The 24,218-nt window shown below is 44.1% G+C and overlaps 1 protein-coding gene and 1 long non-coding RNA gene across 2 annotated transcripts in view; one reads left to right on the top strand and one right to left on the bottom strand.

Moving 5' to 3' along the window:
- The window catches only part of dhfr (dihydrofolate reductase), a 33,936-nt gene extending 25,892 nt beyond the window's left edge, over positions 1 to 8,044 (top strand). The window contains exons 5-6 of the mRNA XM_061817795.1: positions 3,890 to 4,005; positions 7,670 to 8,044. Coding sequence (XP_061673779.1) covers positions 3,890 to 4,005; positions 7,670 to 7,754 — 201 coding nt within the window. The 3' untranslated portion in view covers positions 7,755 to 8,044. The remainder of the gene's footprint in view (positions 1 to 3,889; positions 4,006 to 7,669) is intronic.
- Positions 8,045 to 21,896: 13,852 nt separating this feature from the next.
- On the bottom strand, positions 21,897 to 23,287 carry LOC133499940 (uncharacterized). The gene is made up of 3 exons (XR_009794781.1): positions 23,028 to 23,287; positions 22,387 to 22,475; positions 21,897 to 22,287 (listed from the first exon to the last, which is right to left on the bottom strand). It is a non-coding gene; the product is annotated as an uncharacterized LOC133499940 (long non-coding RNA).
- Between the last annotated feature and the right edge of the window lie 931 nt (positions 23,288 to 24,218).

The following is a 24,218-nucleotide window of genomic DNA, read 5'->3' as shown; positions in this document are numbered from 1 at the left end:
TTCCTCTTTCACAATGGGCCCAATTCTATCAGTTTAGCATGCAGTTAGCCGTCAGAATATGCCCACAATTTAAAAGAATATATATCTTCCCTAAAGTGGAATCAGGGTTCAATCCCGGCCCCACCTGTGTGGAGTTTGTGTGTTCTCCCCGTGCCTGCGTGGATTTTCTCCGGGCACTCCAGTTACCTCCCACATCCCATAAACATGCATTAATTGGACACTCTAAATTGCCCCTCAGTGTGATTGTGAGTGCAACTGTTGTCTGTCGCAATGTGCCCTGCGCGTGGCTGTAAAGCAATTCGGGATGCACCCTGCCTCCTGCCCAATGACACCTGGGATTGGCTCCAGCACTCCCACAACCCTCATGGAGATAAGTGGCTCAGAAAATGGATGGATAGATGGATAAACTGCTATCAATGTTTGATGTTGTTTGGGCTAACATCTCTGCTGTCTGACCCAATGTGCACTGTGTTGTGAGGCATCAGCAAGCCGCACAGGATTCGTGGCCCAATGTAAGCCCTGTGCCACCACAAAAGCAGTTAGAGCACACGCTAAGGTTCTGCACAATAGTGATGGGCTTTCAGCCTCTTGCGTCGCAGGTGAAGAAAAGGATAAGGTGATAATCCTGCTCTGCCTGTTGAAGGTTGCAGCTCACAGTGCATGCACCCCGGAACTCCCCCATTCCTTCTCCTCGCAGCTGACCTCCTTGGTACCTCCAATCTTTCAATCGATTAACGGCAGACTGAATTTGAGAATTTCAATGGAAAAAAAGGATCACAATGACTCTCTGTGGCCTGTGAAATCATATGTTTTGTCCATTGCTCCTCCCCTACCAGATAGGAGGCACACTGGAAGTATTCTTCACGATTTGTTGACATTACTTTCCTCTGCTGTTGAATTTACAAGACATTTTTCTGGCCTGTTTTGCAACACTAACAAATGTGTCTGTGGATGGTGACATCAAGTGGACAAACAAAATACATGCATATCTTGTACTGGCATTTAATTCCATATATGAAACTTTAAAATATGTAATATAATGAATGAATAGTGGCTATTTCATGGATTTCATTTATTAAGAGGAATTTCTGGAATGTAACCCGTGGGAAGAATGAGGGTATACTGTATTGTATTGTGTTACTGCAGTACTTCTTTTTCTTTTCCTTTTGGCTTGTCCCATTAGGGGGCGCCACAGCGTGTCATCTTTTTCCAGGTTCTCGCTCTGAGTGACCAGGTTGGATAGGATTAGAAATGAGCTCATTAGAGGGACAGCCAAAGCTGGATGTTTTGGAGACAAGATTCGAGAGAGCAGACTTCGATGGTTTGGACATGTTCAGAGGCGAGAGAGTGAGTATATTGGTAGAAGGATGCTGAGGATGGAGCTCCCAGGCAAAAGAGCGAGAGGAAGACCAAAGAGAAGGTTTATGGATGTGGTGAGGGAAGACATGAGGGCAGTTGGGGTTAGAGAGGAAGATGCAGGAGATAGGCTAAGATGGCAAAAGATGACACGCTGTGGCGACCCCTAACGGGACAAGCCGAAAGGAAAAGAAGAAGCCTATCTTCAGCATCTTCCTCTCTAACCCCAACTGCCCTCATGTCTTCCCTCACCACATCCATAAACCTGTCTTGAAATGAACGTTTGCAACCATCTACAAGTTAGCATGTCTACAATTGGGGAAATAAATACTCCCTACCCAGGCAGATAACTAGCTAACTAAAATAGTTAATTTTTGCTCTGATGTGACTTAAGAACCCCTCCATGAGCCTTATCATAGTTTGTGTGTCCCAATGATCCTAGGAGCTAAATTGTCTGAGGATTCGCCCCTCTGGTAGGGTCACCCACGCCAAAAAGGTCCTTGGTAAGGGACCAGACAAAATACGACTCCATAAACCCAAATGACAAATATTGGATCTAGGTTTCTCTTGCCCAGATGTGGGTCACCGGGCCCCCCTCTCAGCCAGGCCCGGAGGTGTGGCTTTAAGGCCTGGTGGGTGGGCCTGCACACATGGGGCTTGGCAAGGCACAGCCCAAAAGGGTGATGTGGGTCCCCCTCCCTGTGGGCTCACCACCTGTGGGAAGGACCATAGGGGTCGGGGATCTGATCCCTGGCTATTACAGAAGCTGGCTCTCGGGACATAGAATGGGAAGGAGTCCGAGCTGGTGTGTGGGCTATAGAGAATAGGTAGAAATTCCAATTAAATATAGTTGGGCTCTGCTCAACACACGGCTTGGGCTCTGGTACTAATCCTCTTGAGAAGAGTTGGAGTCTCTTCCACTCTAGAGTTGCACACGGTGAGAGGCGCCGAGCAAATGTGGGTATACTTATTGCCACCTGGCTTTGTGCCTGTGTGTTGGGTTTCACCCCGGTGGACCAGAGGGTAGCCTCCCTCCGCCTTCAGGTGGGGGCATGGGTCCTGACTGTTGTTTGTGTCTATGTACCAAACAACAATTCAGAGTACCTGTACTTAGAGAGAGTACTGGAGAACGCACCTGCTGCGGACTTCAATGCTCATATGGGCAATGACCGTGAGATCTGGAAGGGCGTAATTGGGAAGAACACCCCCCAGTCTAAATGTAAAGGAACTAAGTCAAAAGGTGAATCTATGTTCCTACCCTCACCTTTGGTCACAAGCTGTGCGTCATTTTTGGGGAAAAAAAAAAAAAAAGATCCCAGATAGAAGCGGTGAAATAAGTTTCCTCCGTAGGGTGTCCGGGCTCTCTCTCGGAGATAGGTTGAGAAGCTAGGTCATCCGGGAGTTGCTCAGAATCGAGCCGCTGGTCCTCCGAATTGAGAGTACCCAAATGCGGTGACTGGGGCATCTTATTCGAATGTGTCCTGGGCTCCTCCTTAGTGAGGTGTTCCAGGCACGTACTACTGGAAGGAGACCCCGGGAACAACCTACGGCTCACTGGAGAGACCATGTTTCTCAGCTGGCCTAGGAACCCCTCAGGATCCCCCGGAAGAGCTGGATGAACTGGCTGGGGAATGGGAAGTTTGGGCATCCCTGCTAAAGCTACTACCCTGTGACCTGACCTGGATAAGTAGGAGATTATGTATGTATGGATGGTTAATTAAGAAAGCAAATAAAGACAGAGAGGTAGGTCATCATTTTCTAAGAGCTAAGTGAATTTATACAGTTGTTGAACTACATTTTGATTCCATTGTCAAATGTTTTTCATTTTCTTTTTGCCTTCACTGATATACCTATGGATTGTTCAATTGGAAAACAGTTGGTTATAAAAAAAAAAAGTTATTTCTAATGTAATCACAACATATGTCTACAGTCAGCTTCTTCTTTTCCTTTCGGCTTGTCCCATTAGGGGTCATCACACCGTGTCATATTTTTCCATCTAAGCCTATCTTGTGCATCTTCTTCTCTAATGCCCACTGTCCTCATGTCTTCCCTCACAACATCCATCAACCTTTTCTTTGGTCTGTCCCTCTAATGAGCTTGTTTCTAATCCTATCCAACCTGTTCACTCCAAGCGAGAACCTCAGCATCTTCATTTCTGCTACCTCCAGTTCTTCTTACTGTTGTTTCTTCAGTGCCACCGTCTCTAATCCATACATCATGGCCGGCCTCACCACTGTTTTATAAACTTTGCCCTTCACCCTAGCGGACACTCTTCAGCCTTATGTTAAAACTTAGAGGTTTTGTTAAATTTTGGCAAATGCTCACACAACAACATAACCAATCCTAATTTGTGCATCAATTAATCAGCATTTTGCCAGTAGTTGAAAACCTTAGTTGATTTCTAATCTAACAACTCTCAGCATTCGGAAACACCCTAGGCAGTGCACAGTGGATGTCCGGTATTATACTGTAAAATAACCTCAATAAAAATCTTATTGTTTTGTCTATGAGTTGATGTTATTGTTGTTTATAGGAGTTGATGCAGAGCCAAGGGACCAGAAGGTTATTTATCACGCAAGTTCTGAGACAGTTTCCATGCGACACGTTTTTCCCTGAATTTCATCAAGATGAGTATCATCTGCTGCCTGGGTAAGATAAACATGGTTGTTATTCTGATTCTGAAAGATTGATTCATTTGGAAGGTTTTACGGTTCTCACATTTCAGGTTTCGGTTTCAGTTGCCTTTTAAAAATTCCAAAAAGATTTTCCTTTTTTTTCTCCCTCCCCTTCAAATGATCTCTCAACCACTTGGGCTTATTATTATGTATTATAGACTTACAAAGTTACTCCAAGTCATCACCTTATCGTGGTCGAGGGGTTTGTGTGTCCCAATGAGCCGAGGAGCTAAGTTATGTGGGACTTCATGGCAACCCGTGTCATCCATGGCAAACAGGTTCAAGGTTAGGGACCAGAGAAAGCACGGCTCCGTAAACCCCTATGATAAGTAAAAATAATGGATTCAGGTTTCCCTCGCCCGGAAGCGGGTCACCGGGAGCCCCCTCTGGAGCCAGGCCTGGAAGTGGGGCTCGAAGGTTAGCACCTGGTGGCCGGACCTCCATCCATGGGGCTCGCCTGGGGACAGCCCAAAAGGGTAACAGGGTCCCTCTTCCCATGGGCTTACTATCTGTGAGAGGGTCCATAAGGGTTGGGTGCAATGTGAGTCGGACGGTAGCAGAAGGTTGAGACCTTAGCGATCTGATCTCTGGCTACAGAAACTAGCTCTAGGGCCCTGGAATATCACCTTTATGCCAGGGGAGGAGCCCAAGCTGGTGTATGAGGTCAAGACGTTCCGACTAGATGTAGTTAGACTTGTCTCTGCAATGCTTGGGCTCTGGTACCAGTTCTCTTGAGAGGGGTTGGACTCTCTTCCACTCTGGAGTTGCCCACGGTGAGAGGCACCACGCAGGTGTTGGTATACTTATTGTCCCCCAGCTCGGCACCTGTACGTTGGGTTTCACTCCGGTGGATGAGAGGGTAGCCTCCCGCCGCCTTTGGGTGGGAGTACGGGTCCTTAGTGTTGTTTGTGCCGATGCACCAAATAACATTTCAGAGTACCCACCCTTTTTGGAGCCCTTAGAGGCAGTGCTGAAGTGTGCTCCATCTGGGGACTCCATCATTCTGCTGGGGGACTTCAATGCCCTTGTGGATAATGACAATGAGACCTGGAAGGGTATGATTGGAAAGAACGCACCCCCTTGATCAGATCCCGAGTCGTTTTCTGTTACTGGACTTCTGTGCTCATCACAGATTGTTCATAATGAACACCATCTTCAGGCATAAGGGTGTCCACATGTACACTTGGCACCAGGACACCCTAGGTCACAGTTCGATGATCGAGTTTGTGGTCATTTCATCGGACGTGCTGCCGCATGTCTTGGACACTCGAGTGAAGAGTGGGGTGGACCTGTCAACTGATCACCAACTGGTGGTGAGTTGGCTCCGATGGTGGAGCAAGATGCCACTCAGCTTGGCAACCCCAAACGTAATGTGAGGGTTTGCTTGGAACGTCTTTGCAGAATGCACTGTCAGGAGGAGTTTCAATACCAACCTCTGAAAGAAATTTGTTCATGTTCCAGGGAAGGTGGAGGAGATTGAGTCCAAGTGGGCCATGTTCTGCACCTCCATTGCCGAGGCGGCAGAATGGAGCTGTAGCTGTAATGTGGTCGGTGCCTGTCATGGTGGCAATCCCCAAACCTGTTGCTGGACTCCCAACAGTGAGGGATGCCGTCAGGCTTAAGAAGGAGTCCTATTGGGTATTTTTGGTCTGTGAGATTCCCGAGTCAGCTTGTACTGGCTGGACAAGCGGAATGCGGCTTTGGTGTTACTGAAGGAAAAACTCGGGCTTCGGAAGATTCCGGTGAGGCCATGGACAAAAACTTCCAGACGGCTTTGATGAAATTCTCGGCCACCGTCCGAGGTCTCAGGATGGGGAAGCAGTGGATCCTCAACACTGTGTATAGTGAGGATGGGGTGGTGCTGACCTCGACTGGAGACATTGTGATTTGGTGGGGATAACACTTTCAACACCTCCTCAATTCCACTGACATGCCTTTCCATGAGGAATCAGAGTCTGGGTTCTTTGAGGCAGGCTCTCCAATCTCTGGTGTTGAGGTCACTGAAGGGGTTAAAAAGCTCCTCGGTTACAAGGCCGCCGTGGGAGATTATCCCGGAGTTCCAAAAGGCTCTGGATGTTGTGGGGCTATCCTGGTTGACACGTCTCTGCAATATCACATGGACATCAGGGACAGTGCCTCTGGATTGGCAGACTCGGGTGGTTGTCCCCCTTTTTAAGAAGGAGGGTGTGTTCCAACTGGAGGGGGGATCACTCTCCTCACCCCCACTGGTAAATCTATTCAGAGGTGCTGGAAAGAAGGGTCCGTCGGGAAGAATCTCAGATTCAGGTGATTTTCGTCCTGGCCGTGTAACAGTGTACCAGCTCTACACCCTTGGCAAGGTCCAGTAGCCTGCATGGAAGTTCGCCCAACCAATCTACATGTGTTTTTTGGAATTGGACAAGGCGTTCGACCGTGTCCCATGGGAAGTCCTGTGGGCAGTGCTTTGGGAGTGTGGGGGTGTTGAATCCCGTGATATGGTTTGTTCGGTCCACGTACGACTGGTGTCAGGGTTTGGTCTGTATTGTCGGCAGTAAGTTGGACTCGTTTCCGGTGAGAGTTGGGCTCCTTCAAGGCTGCCCATTATCACCGATTCTCTTCATAGCATTTATGGACAGACTTTCTAGGCGCAGCCGAGGCGTAGACGGGGTCCGCTTTGGTGGCGTCACTTTTTCATCTCTGTTTTTTGCGGATGATGTGGTTCTGTTGGCTTCATTAAGCCATGATCCCAAATTCTCAATGGAGTGGTTCACAGCTGAGTTTTGAGTGGCTGAGATAAGAATAAGCACCTCCAAATTTGAGACCATGGTCCTCAGTGGGAAAAGGGTGGTGCGCCCTCTCCTGGTCGGAGCTGAGATCCTGCCCCAAATAGAGTATTTCAAGTGGCTTGGGGTCTTGTTCACGAGTAAGGGAAGAATGGAGCCAGAGATCAACAGGCAAATAGGTGCAGCGTCTGCAGTGATGACTTCTACCCTCAATGATCACGAAATGTGGGTCATGACCGAAAGAACAAGACCCCGGATACAAGGGGCTAAAATTAGTTTCCTTTACAGGGTATCTGTCTGGCTCTCCCTTAGAGATAGGGTGAGAAGCTCAGCCATCCAGGAGGGGGTCAGTCTCAGGCCACTGCTCCTCCGCATTTAGTGGAGCCAGATGAGGTGACTGGGGCATCTGATTCAGATGCCTCTTGGGCACCTCCTTTGGTGAGGTGTTCTGGGCACATCCTACTGGAAGGAGACTCTGGGGACGACCCAGGACACGCTGGAAAGTCCATGTGTCTTGGGTGGCTTGAAAAGGCATCTGGATTCCCCCTCCCCTCCTCAAAGATGGATGAAGTGGCTGGGGAAAGGGAAGTCTGGGAAATCCCCGTTAAAGCTACAGCCCCCGTGACATCACCTCGAATAAGCGGAAATTGTGCCCCTGAATACATTTTAATTTCTTGTTTAAAATGTGTACAGAGAAAGTGAAGTTGTCAATTACAAAACACATCAATAAATTCTCATATACAATAAATTGAACCAAATTTGTAATGCTAGACCAAAGGTATTTGCTTCTACAATAGTCCTAATTCATGGTGTAGATCTATTGGGGTTTCACAATGCATATGAAATTCAAAGTAAAGTAAAATATATCTCTTACAGGTTCCCAGGAGTACCACAGGGGGTGCAAGAGGAAAATGGTATCCAGTACCGATTTGAAGTTTATGAGAGTATTGTACATTGTTAATCAGAGTAAATCACTGAAAATACTGTATTGCATTGTATCATTGAGAGCACTGAATTTGTGTATTTTTTTTTTTTTACATTTTAAAGGAAATTTTATTTTCAGGCTTATATGAGATGCAGAGCCAAAAGCCCCTTGCTTTTCTTTTAAAGTGTATCGAATGTCTATTTTCTAACACAAATTATCTTATCTAGACAAAAATGTATATTCAACTGTACTATAAAATTCATAACCTTTTCAATGTTTTTCCCAAAAAATATAAGTGTTTAGGAATTAAAGTCTGTAAACGTTGACCAAGTGTCAGAAAAACACCTTCTTTCGTGTGGCTGACCTCTGACATCACTACAGGTTAATATCCTCTTGTGGGACGAGCATTAGGCTAGAGTCTTTCGTATTTACACTGAAGAAAAACCCATTTGTTTCAAGAATCCCCAGTCAGCAGTCTGTCATATGCAGTGAACATTTCACCCCGGATTCTTTTACTGGTGGACTCATGTCTGAGATGGGTTTTGAAGGGGGAAAAAATGTGAAAACCTGGATCAGTGCCTACCATATACCCATTTCCAATTCCTGAAGAGATTGATGTTGCTAAAGGCACAAAACACGAACTTGGATCGGCCGCTGAACCGGACACAGTTCAACAAGCTCGGCACCCTCCAGAAAGTACCAAAACTGCGAAGAGCTTTTGTCAAAAGACAAGTTGCGGAGGTATGTATTGTTTTTCCCTGAAAATTTTTAACACTGTTTACATGGTTGAATGATAGAAGTACGTCGTTTTTAGCGGTAAATATTTTATTACCGCAAATCATTTGACCATTCTTAACGAGAAAAATAGGATAATAATGTGTACAAATGGTGACACGGTGGAGCAGCTGGAAAGCGTTGGCCTCACAGTGCTGAGTACGCAGGCATGGGGAGAACATGCAAACTCCACACTGGCGGGCCCAGGATCGAACCCAGGTCCTCAGAACTGTGAGTCCAACGCTTTACCAGCTGCGCAACCGTGCCGCCACTTACTGTATGTAACATATTTCTCCAAAATATAAGCATAGAGTTCAATAAAAATGCCGTGAATCTAGTTCTGTGGTCTATGTTTACTTTATATACAAACATATACATCAACATTTACACACAGAAAAAAAAATCAGGATATAGACCATTTAAATCCTGTGTACTTTTTTTTTTTTTTTCTAAGAAAAGGTGTCACGAATCTTTGAAACACAGCAGGATGGAAGTGGCACACGGTTATTTCTGCCAACAATTCCACAACACCACCTCACGAGCTGCCTATAAGCAGTATGTCGGATTAACCTAAAAATAAGAAAATATGACCCTTGTGTGCTGTCTGGGATCTCCAGCTCCTTGTGCTTGAAGTCAGCTTGCATAGGCTCAGCACTCCTGCCACCCTTGTGAGGATAAGCAAGGAAAAAATGGATTGATAAATGTAAATGTCAAAAAGCTAGGCTGATAAGAGAAATAATAATTTTTAAATGAGCTCTTACTCGTGCTGTGGAAAATCCAGTTGCTGCCGATACTGTTACCTGATTTGTAAAAAGGCAACCTCCAGTGCCCATGTGTTCAGACAGCTGGTGAAAAGGTTATGCTAGGAGAGCAACCTGCGCTAATACTCGGTTCCAGGAACTGCCTTAAATGAAGTTGTTTTTCCACCAGGCTCTGGCCTTGTGTGACTAGCCAAAACTGAGTTGTTTTTCAGCATACTGAACGGCCTTGGGTGTCAGTCAAATCAGTTAGATCCTGTTTTGAGATTTGTTGGCCAACGACAGCGTGCTAACAATATAAATAAGCTTTGTTTTACTTTTACACACACATACTTGGTGTTGGACCACAGCCTTTGTCTGTGTCACACTGTGTGTCACAGAGCGCTCTGTTAATCAAACTTCGCAGTGTTTGTCAGATTTCACTTCTCTGGAGTCCAGTTATTGACCAAACATGGAATTGGACGAACACATGGAAGGACCCCAAAAGGCCCTCCTTCCAACAATTGACCCCCTCCGTACAGGGCACTTAACCACGCCTCCTGAAGTTACGTCACCCCGCGTGTGCTAACCTCAGACAAACAATTAGCAAAAATGGCGGCGCAGGAAGAAAAGACTAGAGCGAAACTGTCCGATTTACCATCTGATTTCTCACTCGCATTCTTAGCTAACAGTGAAATATCGTTGAAAAGCAGACAGCAGGGCTTCAAGTATTTCAGCGAGGGGTATTTCAATAGTATTTACATGCATATCGACGGAGAAACCATTGATATTAGCGCGAGATCTTTCCGGAGTCAGAGGAAGACCGAGAAGCCACATAATATAATATATTATAACCCAAAGACGAATTCGTCATTGACAGGTTTTGGAAAGGGTACGAATTGAACTCCACCAACTAGCCTTTCAGGATACCTGTCGTCACTTTTATAAAGTCCATGACTACACCTCTTAACCATATCTATTGTTAAAGAACTCAAATACGCGATCAAACACTAACAAACGCTATACTGGACCATGCAACGTTGTCTGAGGGAACTGCGGGTGCAAAAAAGGGGCGTGGTTTATGCAGATCTCTGGCCTCTGATTGGTCAGTGACGCGGATGACGCAATTTCTACGGAGGGGTCAATTGGTGACTGACGTGATTCGGAACCATCCATTGGACCAACAGGCAGAAATTTTGGCTCGCCATAATTGACAAGGTAAGAAGACATTTATCTTCTCAATCTAATTTCTGTCTGTCGGTCAGCGTGTGGTATGGTTTCAGTTCCTATTGTTTTAAATTGAATAAGAGACTGTGAAATATGATGTTATGGCCAGAAAGTAAAGACAATAAAAGCGCATAAGTAATTGTAGTGACTAAGAGAAACAGAGAAATACCCATTACATTAAGTGTTGTAATTCGCACAAAGAGAAGGCGGATTCGCTCTTGTGAGTTTTAGAATCAATAAATCCTGTTTTGTGTTAAGAGCTTCCCTTACGGAATCTGAGATACCACAATTTCCTCCAACCAACAACTTAATGTGTGTGGAGTAAACTGTCGGGGACAGAGAGAAAATAAAAACAGTAACCTGTCGGGGACAGAGAGGGACGAAACAGTAAACTGTCGGGGACAGAAACAAATCACACCGGATACATTATACTGCAAATAGACGTGTTTTCGTTCTATTAGAAAATCATAGAAACAGTAATTACTAATTTTTAGGTGAAAGAGGCAACATTGTTCTTCAGAAGAATCTTAGATGTCTTAAAATTAATTAAGAAAAACGCGCAAGCTCAAGTACTGGTGTTTTTTAAAAAAAAGAGATTTGCATCCATTATGCAATAATAATATAAACGAGATGTCTAAATTATAATAAATAGAAATAAAACAAAATAATAGTATGCCAATTAAAGTAATCGACTCTGCAACCACTGACATTGCAGAATGGATGGGGAATTTTACAAAGAGTTTCATTTACACGTCATCCCAGATGACGATCAGAAAATTCTACTTGGTGACCAAGTAAAAAATGCATGCAAAGTATGTGTGGAAGGCCTTTCTGAGCGTGAGAGAGAAAGAAAAAAAGAGTTGTATGAGTGGATCGATGAATGCTGTAAGCATGGCTGGCTTCCGACCTTGACGTCTGCAGTTATTGGTCATGTTGATGAAAGAAGTGGAAAAGTGTTGTGTTGGAAAAAGAAGAAACTTGAGTGATGTTTTAAAAAAAAAAAACGAAAAAAAAACAGGTTGTCCGTTATAGGGAGAAGAGTAAGAGAGTCTTTTAAAAGGGTGTCAAGTGTGTTGGAAAAGGCTAGATTTTTAAGCATGGGAATTTCAGTGAAGGTTGCAAGAAAGCAAATGTCTTTGTGTTGGGAGAAGCCATGCCCCCCGTCACACACCACCTTATTTTACCGCAGCGGAATCACCGTATTCTGAATGTAACAAAATGTTGCAAAATGCATCCAATTTGATATGTCCTGTAATGACCGTGTCCGGGGGTGGGGTGGGGGGGGGGCTTTGCTGTGTGATTGGGATGAAACGAGAGACACACTTCCCGAATCAGGAGCAGCCGCTGACTCATCACAGAATAATGTTGGCGAGGCTCTGGGGGCTGGTGTCACAGCCTCAATGAATCACATGCAAGAAACTGTTAATGATTTATTACTCCATAAGGATAACGACAATTTTTACATGACGTTGCCAAATTTAAGGAAGTGGTCGCAAGATGCGCAGAAATTCATCAAATTGCGCGCGACCGATTTGTTAAATCAATCGCGCAATGCTTAATGCGACAGCCAATGTCACATAGATGAAATGACACAGCAAACGTTGGGGGCGCGATCCAAGTCCGAACGTACTAGAAGTGATGAGCATGGGGAAGTGCTAAATTCCATAAATAATTTGGATAAGAGTATTGCAAAATCCGATGGTTTTAATACATCGTCATTTCTGCGATACATCGTAATTTCTGCGTGATGCATCCACCGCAGAGGGTCCTCCTGATTTATCTTTTCAAGCCCCCATGATCGCTAAACTAGATCCTGTGACAGGATTTCAAGCTACGTATCACAAAGCATTCACTCCATCCGATTTCAGAATGTTGTTACAGGAACTTCCTTGGATGCAAAGTGGAGGGATGAATTGGCAAAGGGCTGTTCAGTCTAATACAACTGGGAAAATTTTGACTGCTAGTGATTTAAAAATGCTGATGATGCAAGCAACTCCCCTCTCCCAGCTCGACATCTTGATGTCTCGCTCCACTGTCGGCAGCCTCCTTGATGGAAATCCACTCACGGTCGCTGACTTTGATAACATTCTGGGTGGTTTGGATGCATTGTTTCCCCTCCCTGAGATTTCACTGGACGACCTCATATTTTCTCCAAAATCTAATGAAAATGCTGATTCATTTGACTGTGCTTTGGTTAAGTTCGCTCAGCGAACCGGGCACCAACCCACTGACACTGCACTATATTCTCAAGTTTTCATATTAAAGGGGATACACAAAACTATTGCTCAGGCATTGAAGAATAACCCCATCCTCCCTGGTGCCACCCATCATAGATGGCTGACTCATTTGCAAACACCAAAGAAATTGACACAAAAGTAGAAAAACGTAAAAATGGTGAATCCCAATTGGCCATGTTACAATTGCAAACTTTACAAAAGCAAAATGATTCCGAGGTCTAATTTCAAATTCTTCACACGCCTAATAATGGAGAATGTCATGCGCATCAATCCGGCCCCATCACTGTGCAGAGTGTCTATTTCTGTTCTTGCAACCTCACCGACGAACAGCAGCGCTACATTGAATGGCAAGCCACCTGGGGAGACTGACCCCACTCCAGGGTAGCATGCTTCAACTGTGGAAAAATAGGACATTGGGCTCGTGACTGCCGCGCACTGCAGCTCCCTCAACACTGGGCCAACAGAGGAAGTGGCGGGGGACAGTATGGTGGGCGGGCCTGTGGTGGCCATTGTAAGCAAGCTCCACTTGGAGCTCCACCGGTAACTCCACCTCCACAGCCACCACATGCTCCCCACCCATCCAGCTGGCGCCACCTGCTGGCCATGATTGTCTCAATTATCAAATGCAGTCCTGATGGACTTTTTCTACAGTTTCCGGATGGAAACACCTTCCACTGCTCTATGAAAAATAAGTATTCTGATTTCTACAATTGATTCAAGAAACCCTGATATCTACCGTTGTTGCATTCTTGTTTGTGGCCGAAAAATGAACCGGCATCCAATCAGCACAAAGAGCCAAAATAGTAGCTGTCAAAACTGCATTAGCCATACCCCAAGGAGTCACGGCAAACATTTACACTGACTCGCCTATGCCCGTGTGGTAATCCACACTGCGGTAGAAGAGTGGCAAAAAAACGATTTTCTCAATGCCATGGGGGGCTCCAATAAAACAACAACACATTTTGGCACTCAGGGATGCACTCATGTTATGTAAGGCTGTAGCTGTTATTAAATGCCAAGGGCATTCCAAAGGCACCGACATCATCACACAGGGAAATGCAGCTGCAGACAAAGCTGCAAAAGAGGTGGCCGGTTATCTCCCAACCTTACAAATGAGTTAGTGAAGAGGAGCTGAAAGCCAGAGAGGAGGGTGAGAATGGCCACGGTTAGGGAGTGGCAGCAGCAGGCCAGCCCAGAGGAAAAGAGTACATGGAAGTTGAAGAGGAGAACGAAGAAAGAGGGCTGTGTGTGGACGAAAGATGGTAAGTGTATCCCGCCACAAAAAAAATTGAAGCTGCTGATATGTGAAGCCCTTGGACTGTGCCACGTAAGAGTGGAAGAGACGCTAAGGAGACTTAGCACGTGGTGGCACCCGTTCATGAGAACCATTGTTAAAAGAGAACTGCAGGACTATAGTGTATGTAGCAGGTTTAAGAGTATCCCTGCTACCAAGCCACCCCAGGGGGGTCATGATCTGGAAGTGACTTTCCCTGGCCAGGTGGTGTTGATGAATTTCACTGACATGATTAATCTGCGTCGGGGTATTGATACTTGCTTGTCATACGGGACGCCTTCTCTGGCTGGCCTGAGGCTATCCCTGCAGATCTGCAACAGCAAGTACCGTGGTCAAACATCTAGTCAATCATTACATTCCTTCCCATGGGTTCCCGAAAAAAAGATCAGATATTGGAACCCATTTCAAAAACAAATATCTACAAGATGTTGAAAGAGCACTGGGAGTAAAACATATGTTCGGTTATGTGTACCGCCCCAATCCCAGGGCTAAATCGAACGCAGGAACTGAAACATCAAAGAAAAATTAGCTAAGGCATTGGCCTCATCCAAATTGAATTGGCTACAAGCACTTCCAATTACCTTAATAAACGTTTGAATGTCTCTAAATTCATCAAAAGGGTGGACACCCTTTGAGTGCCTTACCAACTGACCATTCCCAGCGCCCTCAGGTCCTTTGTCACCACGGACCAGTTGAAGGGCCACCCGAGCTGTAACAAATAAAATTTGAGTTTTCACATCTCACTGAAAAACAAACCAATGCTCCCCGTGTGCTTAATGATTGTGTTTTTGTGTGGCTCAAGGTGCTGAAGCGGAAGTGGTCTGAACCCCAGTGGGACAGTCCCGACAAGTTGGTGGAACGAACTTCATCCGCTGTTCGATTGGAGGGAAAAGGGGACACGTGGTACCATCTTTCATCCACCCGCCCTGCTTGTACACCGACCGGACCGCCTCTTGCGCCGCCCTATTCCGCCACCACATCACCAGCCATTGTTGCCCCAGTCCCCTCAACCGCGAAAGACAATTGCCCGACTCCTGTCAATCAACCTTTATTGATCTGTTAAGTTGTTGAGTTTTTTCCAACTCAAAAGAGGGATGCTAAAATTTCTCTATTAGGTTATCGTCATTGCTGACATTACCAGATTGTACAAATTGGATATTTTGCCAAATCAAATTTCCGTGCTTTGTTGTTTTGGACTCTGTCGAGTCCAAAAGGGGGACTGAAAAGGTGTTGTTAGGACGGCAACCTGCGCTAATACCCGGATCCAGGAACTGCCTTAAATTGAGTTGTTTTTCCAGCAGACTCCGGCCTTGTGACTAGCCAAAACTGTTTTTTTTAGCAGGCACCGGACTTGTGTGACTAGCCATAACGGAGGTGTTTTTCAGCAGACTCAACAGCCTTGGGTGTCCAGTCAAATCAGTTAGATCCTGTGTTGAGACTTGTCCACCAACGGCAGCGTTCCAACATTGCATATATAAGCTTTGTTCTGCTTTTACGCACACACACTCGGTGTTGGACCATAGCCTTTGTGTGTGTCACAATGTGTGTCACAGAGCATTCTGTTCATTAAACTTCGAAGTGTTTGTCATATTTCACGCCTCTAGAGTCCAGTTATTGACCGAACCTGAAATTGGACGAACACGTGGAAGGACCCCAAAAGGCCCTCCATCCAACAATGGCAATAAATTCTGGGTGCTCCATCATGTACTGCAGCAGATGGTCTGGATAATCTCATGGCAGCAAAAGCTCTCCTGTTGTTTGCATAGGTCTGCTGCCTTTACATGCACAACTGTGGATATAATGGAAAAAAAAAAAAACATGAAATCTGCTCACATTCACAAACTTCTGCAGCACGAAGTCCCATATCAGTCCAGTAAAACAGAACCATCTACCCCATTTACATTTCTATTTTAAGCATTTAGTGCCCAAATAAAACCACAAGATAACAGTTTACAGCTTTCAGTATAAAGTTAAGTGGTTTTGCCCATAAGATCTTGGTAAAATTGTGGCTAAAATGGGGTTTAGATGGGTCTGGGTACTGTCTGGTTATGACATCAGTTTACCAAATCAAATTATATTTATGGTGAAGCAAGATATTACCAGTTATTGCTCTCAAATTAACGTGGCAACATTTTAAACAGATTTTGTTCTTTAAAATATTTGAAAATATACTAACTTAAACTGGATTACGTTATCTGTGTGTTTTGGTGCCTTTATAAACGAGCCTTGTGCACACAAATTAGTGACGCACATCGTACTGCAGATAGTTTCTCATACAAGCACTGGCAGATTCATCACGCTGTACAATGAACAGCTGGGGTGGTCGTGTACCTATTTACTAAATACACGGCGTTTGCATAATTTTAAAACAAGACCGAAAACTTTGTATATACATTCAGGATATCGAAGCCTTTTATCAGTTTATGACTAAGTAAAACAAACAAATCTGCACAAATGCTTACCAGTCTTCGTTTCCAACACGAGGCATATCCTGCTCCCTGCGTGCTCGGCACCTTTTTCATTGCCAGCTTTCCCATCTGCATTCGAACATGTCTGCTGTCCAACTGGCTCAAATTGATAACTTAACCCCTTTATAAAGCTTGTATTCTTCACCGTCTTCGTGGGACCCTTCAGAATTGTGTTCAGTTCATCGCTTGAGATATCGGAAAATTCATAGTCGTTCTTAAAATGTATTCCAATGGCCACCATGATGTTGTCAGGTCAGGTCTTGCATCACATTCCTATTCTGGTATTTTCACTTCGTTTCCGTCTTTTTCCGACGAATCCAGCAATGTGTGATCATTTTTATAATCGAAAAATAAAAATGTGTCCTTTATAATGGATTTCAGATTAGAATTCTGCATTAAAAAAACTATATTAGCAAAAAGGTGCATTGAGGACTTTACATACCCTTTAAGTGATTGATCAAATTATCAAATTTAAATGCATTATTCTTCTATTCATTTCATTCATGTTGAAACAGACCAGTATAAGTATTAATTTAACTTTGCGAAGGGTCTTATATGGACGAACATATTTATGTTGTATTTCTCCCTGCTCTGCATGGTATTTTATTCATTTTAGCATCTCTCTAATTCAGGGGTGTCAAACTCCCTTTGGTCTGCGGGCCGAATACAGCTTAATTTGAGATCAAGCGGGCCGGACCAGTAAACTCATTGCAAAATTACATAGAACTAACAATAAGCCCACTTTTTTCCTTTGTATTCGTCACTAATACTAATAATTAGTACAAAGAATGAGTAAATTATCAAAATGTTTATTAACAGAATTTTCCTTTTACATTATGAACAATATATTATGAACAAGAGAATAACATAAGAACATAAATAAAGTATGTGCAATTTTAACAACACTTTTACACAGTTAAACATATATTTAAGTGTGTTGTACATAAAACTGATCACAGAAATAGTAACAATGTTCCAAAAACATTTAGTACCAGACTTGTGGAACTTAAAAACACTGTTTTTCAACATCTGGAAAGCAATTTGAACAAATGAATAACTTTCACAGCAATTATTCGTCTTGCTTGGAATTTGCCCTTGAAACTTGACATCGTTTATCCTGCACAAGTGTATCAATATGAGGCATCATGTCCTGAGAAGCAGCCAATTTCAGAATCTCATTCAAACGCTTATGTGTGAGCTTTGAGCGCAGCTTTGTTTTATTAATGTTCATTAGTGAGAAAACTTGCTCACAAAGGTAGGTTGTCCCAAACATGGACAATGTTTTAGCCGCTAGTGCTGTCAATGCGGGATAGCCTGGTAGGAGGTACTTGTAAAATGTGTCCAAGCTTACAGAGGCAAATCTGTCCTTCAGTTCTACATCACACTGCAAATCAATGATTTCAAGTTGCATGGCAACGGGCAAATCAGAAGCTTTGACTGTGAATGGTGAGCGAAAAACTGCAAAATCTGTTTCGAGTTTGCTAAAAACCTGAAATCTTTTCTCAAACTCCATCAACAGCCCTGAAATCTTCTCTTTGTACCGTTTCACGTTAGAATTAACGCTTGCTGCGCACATATCTTTTAAACAGGGAAAATGAGCAGGGTCACCGCTTGCCACCTGCGTCTCCCATAACCCGAGGTTTAACTTGAATGCACGTATGCTGTCATAATACTGTGTTACGATTTTTTTGCGTCCCTGCAACATTTTGTTAAGAATATTCAAGTGCTCAGTGATGTCAACCATAAACGCAAGGTCCTGCAGCGACAGATGGCACTGTAATTCCTTAACAGGTTTACCTTTTTTCTCCATGAATTGTCCGATTTCATCACGTAAATCAAAGAAGCGCTTTAGCACAGCACCTCTGCTTAACCATCGTACATTCGTGTGATAAGGCACACCATGGATAATGTTACAGTCACTGAGAAAGCTGTCAAATTGACGATGATTGAGACGTCTGGCTCGGATGAAATTAACAGTTCGGACAACCAACTCCATGACGTGATCCATTCTTAGCGATTTGCTGCATAATGCGTCCTGATGCAAAATGCAATGAAATGTCCAAAAATTACCTCCCCCATTTGCGGCTTGTACTTTATCTCTGAACTTTGTCACAACACCTGCCTTTTTACCGATCATTGACGGCGCACCATCAGTAGCCAGGCTTACGGCGCGTGACCAGTCCGCTCCGACTCTGTCCAGCGCTCCAACGACGGAGCTGAAAATGTCCTCAGCTGTTGTGGTGTCGATCATCTGCACCAGCTTGAGAAACTCCTCTGTGACATTCAAAGTCTTGTCAACTCCACGAATGAATATGGCCAGTTGATCGACGTCCGTGATACTCTCATCAATCGCAACAGAAAATGCCACAAATGACCACACTTTACGTTTTAGTTGGTGGTCCAAATCTGCAGAGAGTTCCGAAATCCTGTCTGCCACGGTATTTCTTGTCAAGCTTATATTGGCGAAAGCATGTCGCTTCTCAGGACACACAATTTTAGCAGCCGTCAGCAAGCAGTTTTTGATGAACTCTCCATCAATGTACGGCTTTGATGCCATTGCTATTTGGCTCGCAATTAGGTAGCTGGCTTTCACCGCAGCATCACTGGCTTCTCGGCTCCGGGTGAAAACAGATTGCTGTTTCTTCAGACGCGCCATCATTTCATTTACCTTCTGTTTTCTCAATTCTCCATGCAAACTGTTGTATTTTTCACCATGCTGAGTTTCGTAATGGCGCCGAATATTGTATTCTTTAAGCACCGAAACTTGCTGGTGGCACACCAGGCACACGAGTTTCCCATTCACCTCCGTGAACATATAAGAACATGTCCATTTTTCTTGAAAAGTCCGACACTCTGTGTCTACTTTTCTCCTTTTTGACAAAGACATTTTGCTGATGAGGGTGCGAGGCAAACGGAAAAGTAGATAATGCAATTGTCGCCAATAGACGCTGTACAGACGTTCAATTTTACCAGGTCAAGGTGGTCCTAATTCCGCCGCAGTGTTGCTTTCATGTTGTCTGCATGTACTAAAACACTGCGCCCCCTTGCGGATAACACAAGAACTACAAATTTTAAAGAAAATTCATATTTTTTTTATACAATGCAGCTTTCTTCCCCGGGCCGTACCAAACCACCAGATGGGCCGGATCCGGCCTGGGGCCGTATGTTTGACACCCCTGCTCTAATTCAAACAATGAACTCTTTATGTTTGCGTAATCATGTCAAAATACTGTAGCTCCACACAGAGGCTTTTCTGCGGCTCAAGTTGCATCTAATATGCAGATTCAGCCAATTCAAATGCGAATGGAAGCTGCAATGAAGTCTCACTGGGAGCGCTACTGTCATATGGAACCTTTTCTAAAAAAGTAAACAAAGACACTAAACAGTCAGAGTGGTAAGCTAAGATAAAAAGGGAAGCTACTAAAGATAATATTGGGAATCACCTTTCGATCGATGAACAGAAATATCTGTGAATTGTGCATTTGTTATTGACTGCTTACAATACATACAATGCAGCTGAAAAGGTTTGCAGTAATAGCGAAAGAATTTTGGCTTTTTTCCGAAGATAGGTCTAAAATAACTCGATGGCTCTGAAACTTAATGAAAACATTTCTCAAAAACAATTTTTTTTGCTCTGTCAAAAAATGTACGACACATTCTTATAGACATTTTCAGGAACGTTTCAAAAATGTAAATGCTTCTTCAGAGATCTTAAGTTAAAAAAAAAATAAAAAGTGCAGCATCCTCCAAAGACTTGCTGTCTGCCTTGTGCGCAGCTGCTCCTGGCAACAGTCGTGGTCATGCCCCTGCTTTGCGCGCAGCTGCTCCTGCTCCCCACCTGCACCTCATTGATGTTAATTGTCATGTTTTTAAGCCTCATGCTTCTTGTCATTAGTTGCCATTTCATTGTGTGTGTGATTCTTGCACGTGTGCGAGTTTTGTGTGACTACACTGGATTGTTGTGAGTGATTTGCCTCGTTGCCACCTCCCATCATTCTTGTTCCACCATAGTCTAGTCAAGTAATTTTTTTGTGCTGTCGTTTGTCTGGCTTGCTTACCTGTGTATGACTTGTTTTGGATTTTAACCACCCTGGGTTCGGGCTGTTGCTGACCTCATAAACTGTATCGTACTCAAGTTCAAGTAACTTTTTTGCCAGATGTTATACATGCGTGACATACAACATACTTGAAATAGCAAAATTGTGTACTCTTTGTTGGATTAATTGTACATATATCAGATTTGGTCTCTTGTTTTGCATGTAATGCTCTTTTGCTCTGCTTAATATGCTTAAACAATATGATAGAACAAAGAAAGGCACATTACATCACGTGCGAAGCAGGATTCGACTGTAGGAAAGGCGGAGACATCACGAGGGTGACACAGAGATGAGATAAGACCGAGAGGACGTCACAGGGGTGACGATGTTTCCCTGCAGTGAGCTGAAATGAAGATTTGAAGCTGTGAATATTCTGGAGAGATGATTGTGGACTTCAGGAGCCAACCTTCACCACAGCTGCCCCTGACACTGTCCACCTGTCTTGTGGCAACTGTCGAGACCTTCAAGTTCTTGAGAATTACAGTCTCAAAGGACCTGAGCTGGGAGACGAACATCAACTCCATCCTCAAAAAACCCAGCAAAGGATGTACTTCTGAGGAAGCATGGTCTGTCACGCGAGCTGCTGAGTCAGCTCTACACAGCGGTCATCCAATTAGGATTGTGTACCTCCATCACAGTCTGGTTTGGGGCCGCCACAAAAAAGGACAAACTCCGACTACAACGGACAATCAAAACAACTAAACGGATTATCGGCACCACTCTACCCACTATTGAGGACTAGCATGCGACGTGAACTAGGTCCAGAGCAGGTTTTCTTTCGGATCCTCCACATCCTGGACACCAGCTCTTCCAGGTCCTTCTGTCGGGAAAGCGCTACAGATCAATGAAAGTCAAAAGTAGCCAGCATTTTTTTCCCTGTGGCAATTAGTCATTAAATTCTTTATCAGTGAACCTATTATTTTTCTGCCTTGTTCCATGTTAGGACACTCGCTCACATCCTGCTGGTCCAATCAGTATTAGCAATATTTTTTTATTTTGTAGACCGCACAATTTGTTACTTTAAACTGCTGCCTTGCCACAATTGACATTGTTAACACAGTTGTCTGTATAGATTTTACATCTTGTACGTTTATAAGCAACAGCGGAGGTAGAAGCATGCAGGTGGATTACATTTTGCACAGGCGATGTATTCTGAAGGAAGTTACTGACTGCAAGGTAGGGGTAGGGGAGCATCACTAGATAGAAAGGTAGAACAGAGAATTGTCATGTTTAAGCAGCCTAGGACATTTAAAGTACAATTCTAAAGGATGGAAGACAAGAGGAACTTCTGGCTCGCGAGGAGAATGTGGGATGTGTCTCTTTCACAATCTCCAACCCTTTCTAATCACATCTCCACGTCTCCACTTTTTTATTTCTTAGCATGGTCCGCATCACAACAACGCACATGTGACAAACAAAGCAACTGTGACAAAAATAGTCCATGTGAGTCTTTGCGATGTCTTCACCATCCTCTCGAGATCGTTAGCCTTTTTTGTCTTCTGCATCACTGTCTGGTGTTTCCACGGCACCCAATGTAACTTGATTGCATCACATCACATAAGCAATGAAGCATTTACAACCAAGAAAGCAAATATGAGAACTTTATATCCAATTAATCCAACATTTCTCGTGGCATAACTGTCTGAGCCTGCTAGTCTACTCCCTGAGTCAGCGAGACGAGTAAGCTTGGTCACCTGTGATCCTGGTGGCCTTGCGGATGAAGCAGGTTTGATGACTGTCCAGAAGGGGGGGAAGAAAGACACCAATGATTTTCTCGGGTGCTTTCACAGTGTAGTGCATGATTTTGCAGCAGGAGGTGGTGTGGGCACCATACCACATGGTGATGCTGTTGTACAGGATGCTCTTGATCATCCCTCTGTAGAAGATCATGATGGGGGACACGGCTTGTGCTCTTTTCATTTTCTGCAGGAAGTAGAGCACTTGTTCAGCCTCTTCATTCAGTGCTGTCCTATTAGTGGTCCAGGACAGGTCTTCAGAGATGTGTACATGTTATGGTCAGGGCTAGCGAAGGGCAAGAAACGGAAGGGAAGGAGGGACCCAAGTGCAGGGAAGCAGGAGACGCAAGGAACGAGTAAAGGAATATCAAAGATATTTATTGCTTAAAAACAACAAAGTAACAACCAAAAAATTCTCAAAGTAACAAAGTAGGCTATAAGCAACAAAACAACTAACAACCCATGACAAGAATAATGAAACAACAAGAACTGAGTTTAAAATAGGGACTTAGATACATAAAATAAATACATGTCAATAAGATTGACAAGATGAACCACCTGGACATAACGAGTGGCTGGAGGGAGCTAATTGGTCAACACAAGGAATGAGATTAAGCAACAACAGGTGGACACAACTAACAAAATAAGTGCACAAGACATGAAACAAAGGAAACAAACCAAACCAACCCAATAAAAACTGAGAACATGACATTATACTCTGGAATTTGGCGTTGCTCACCTGCTCTACTGCAGCACTGTTGATGGCTAATGCTGGGTGTTTTCCTCTCCTGAAGTTCACTACAATATATAGTCTTCTCCACGTTCAGGTGGTGATTGTTGTCCTTGCATCACATCGCTAGGAAGCTCACTTCATTCCTGTAACGTCTCATTGTTGTTGTTGACGAGACCCACCACATTCGTGTCATCTGCAAACTTGATGAGGTAAGAGCTGGATGTGGGTGCGCAGTCATGGATCAGCAAAGTGAAGAGGAGGAGGCTCAGCACACATCCTTAGGGTGGGGCCTGTATTCCTCTGGTCACACCCAGATCTTCTTAGCTGGCTGTAATCCCGCAATAAACCCTCGTTTATCGCGGTTAATTGGGACCAGAACCACTCGGGAAAAGTGAAAAACCATGAAATAGTGGGGGATGTATGTTTAAGTGGGTACCAGAACATTTAAAATGTCAACAGTATTTGTACTTTGCATATTTGAGACAAAAACAGGTATTTAGTTAAATCTTTAATTATATATATATATATATCGTCTCTCTCCTGTTGGTAATGCATGGTTGTCGAGTTTTGTGGAAACTTTACAGGGGTATACACTCTGCATGGGAGACTGAAGACAAGCAGCATCGAGGTCATGCACTAGTATTGAACAACGAGATATCGAGACAGCTGCAGGCACACTTAACGTACCCAATGGAACTATATTGAGGGCACACTTCGACCGTTTGGCCGCAGCTGTCAGAGAGAAGTTCCCCAGTCCTGTTACAGCTGCACCCACACCCTTAACCAATGGAAATACGGACCCACTTGAGCACTTGACTAAGTGTACTAAACTTTGGATTGAATTGATTGGACCTCACCCTGGACAGTCTGGTTCGGAGGAGGCTATGTTCTGGACTGCGATCCTGGCAGGTCTCCCTATACCAATACAGACCACTCTTATAGCTGACCCTGACCTCCTGTCCGGAGATGACCCTAGATTTAGACGACACTTAGTGCATCACCTCAAAATTTACTGAAGCCAACAACAAGGTGAGGATAATGAAATTACTAAATTCCGAAAACAACTTCTGAAATTACAAGTAACACAGGCAACAGATGAGGCCACAGAAAAGAAGGCAGATAAGAAGGCAAAGTCCAAAACCACAGCAGACGTAATTTTTTTGCAGGCACAACCACTGAGACTGGCAGGTGGGTTCC

This window comes from Syngnathoides biaculeatus, chromosome 4 (genome assembly GCF_019802595.1).
Source record: "Syngnathoides biaculeatus isolate LvHL_M chromosome 4, ASM1980259v1, whole genome shotgun sequence".
Lineage (NCBI taxonomy): Eukaryota > Metazoa > Chordata > Actinopteri > Syngnathiformes > Syngnathidae > Syngnathoides > Syngnathoides biaculeatus.
This window is presented reverse-complemented; position numbering and strand designations above follow the sequence as displayed.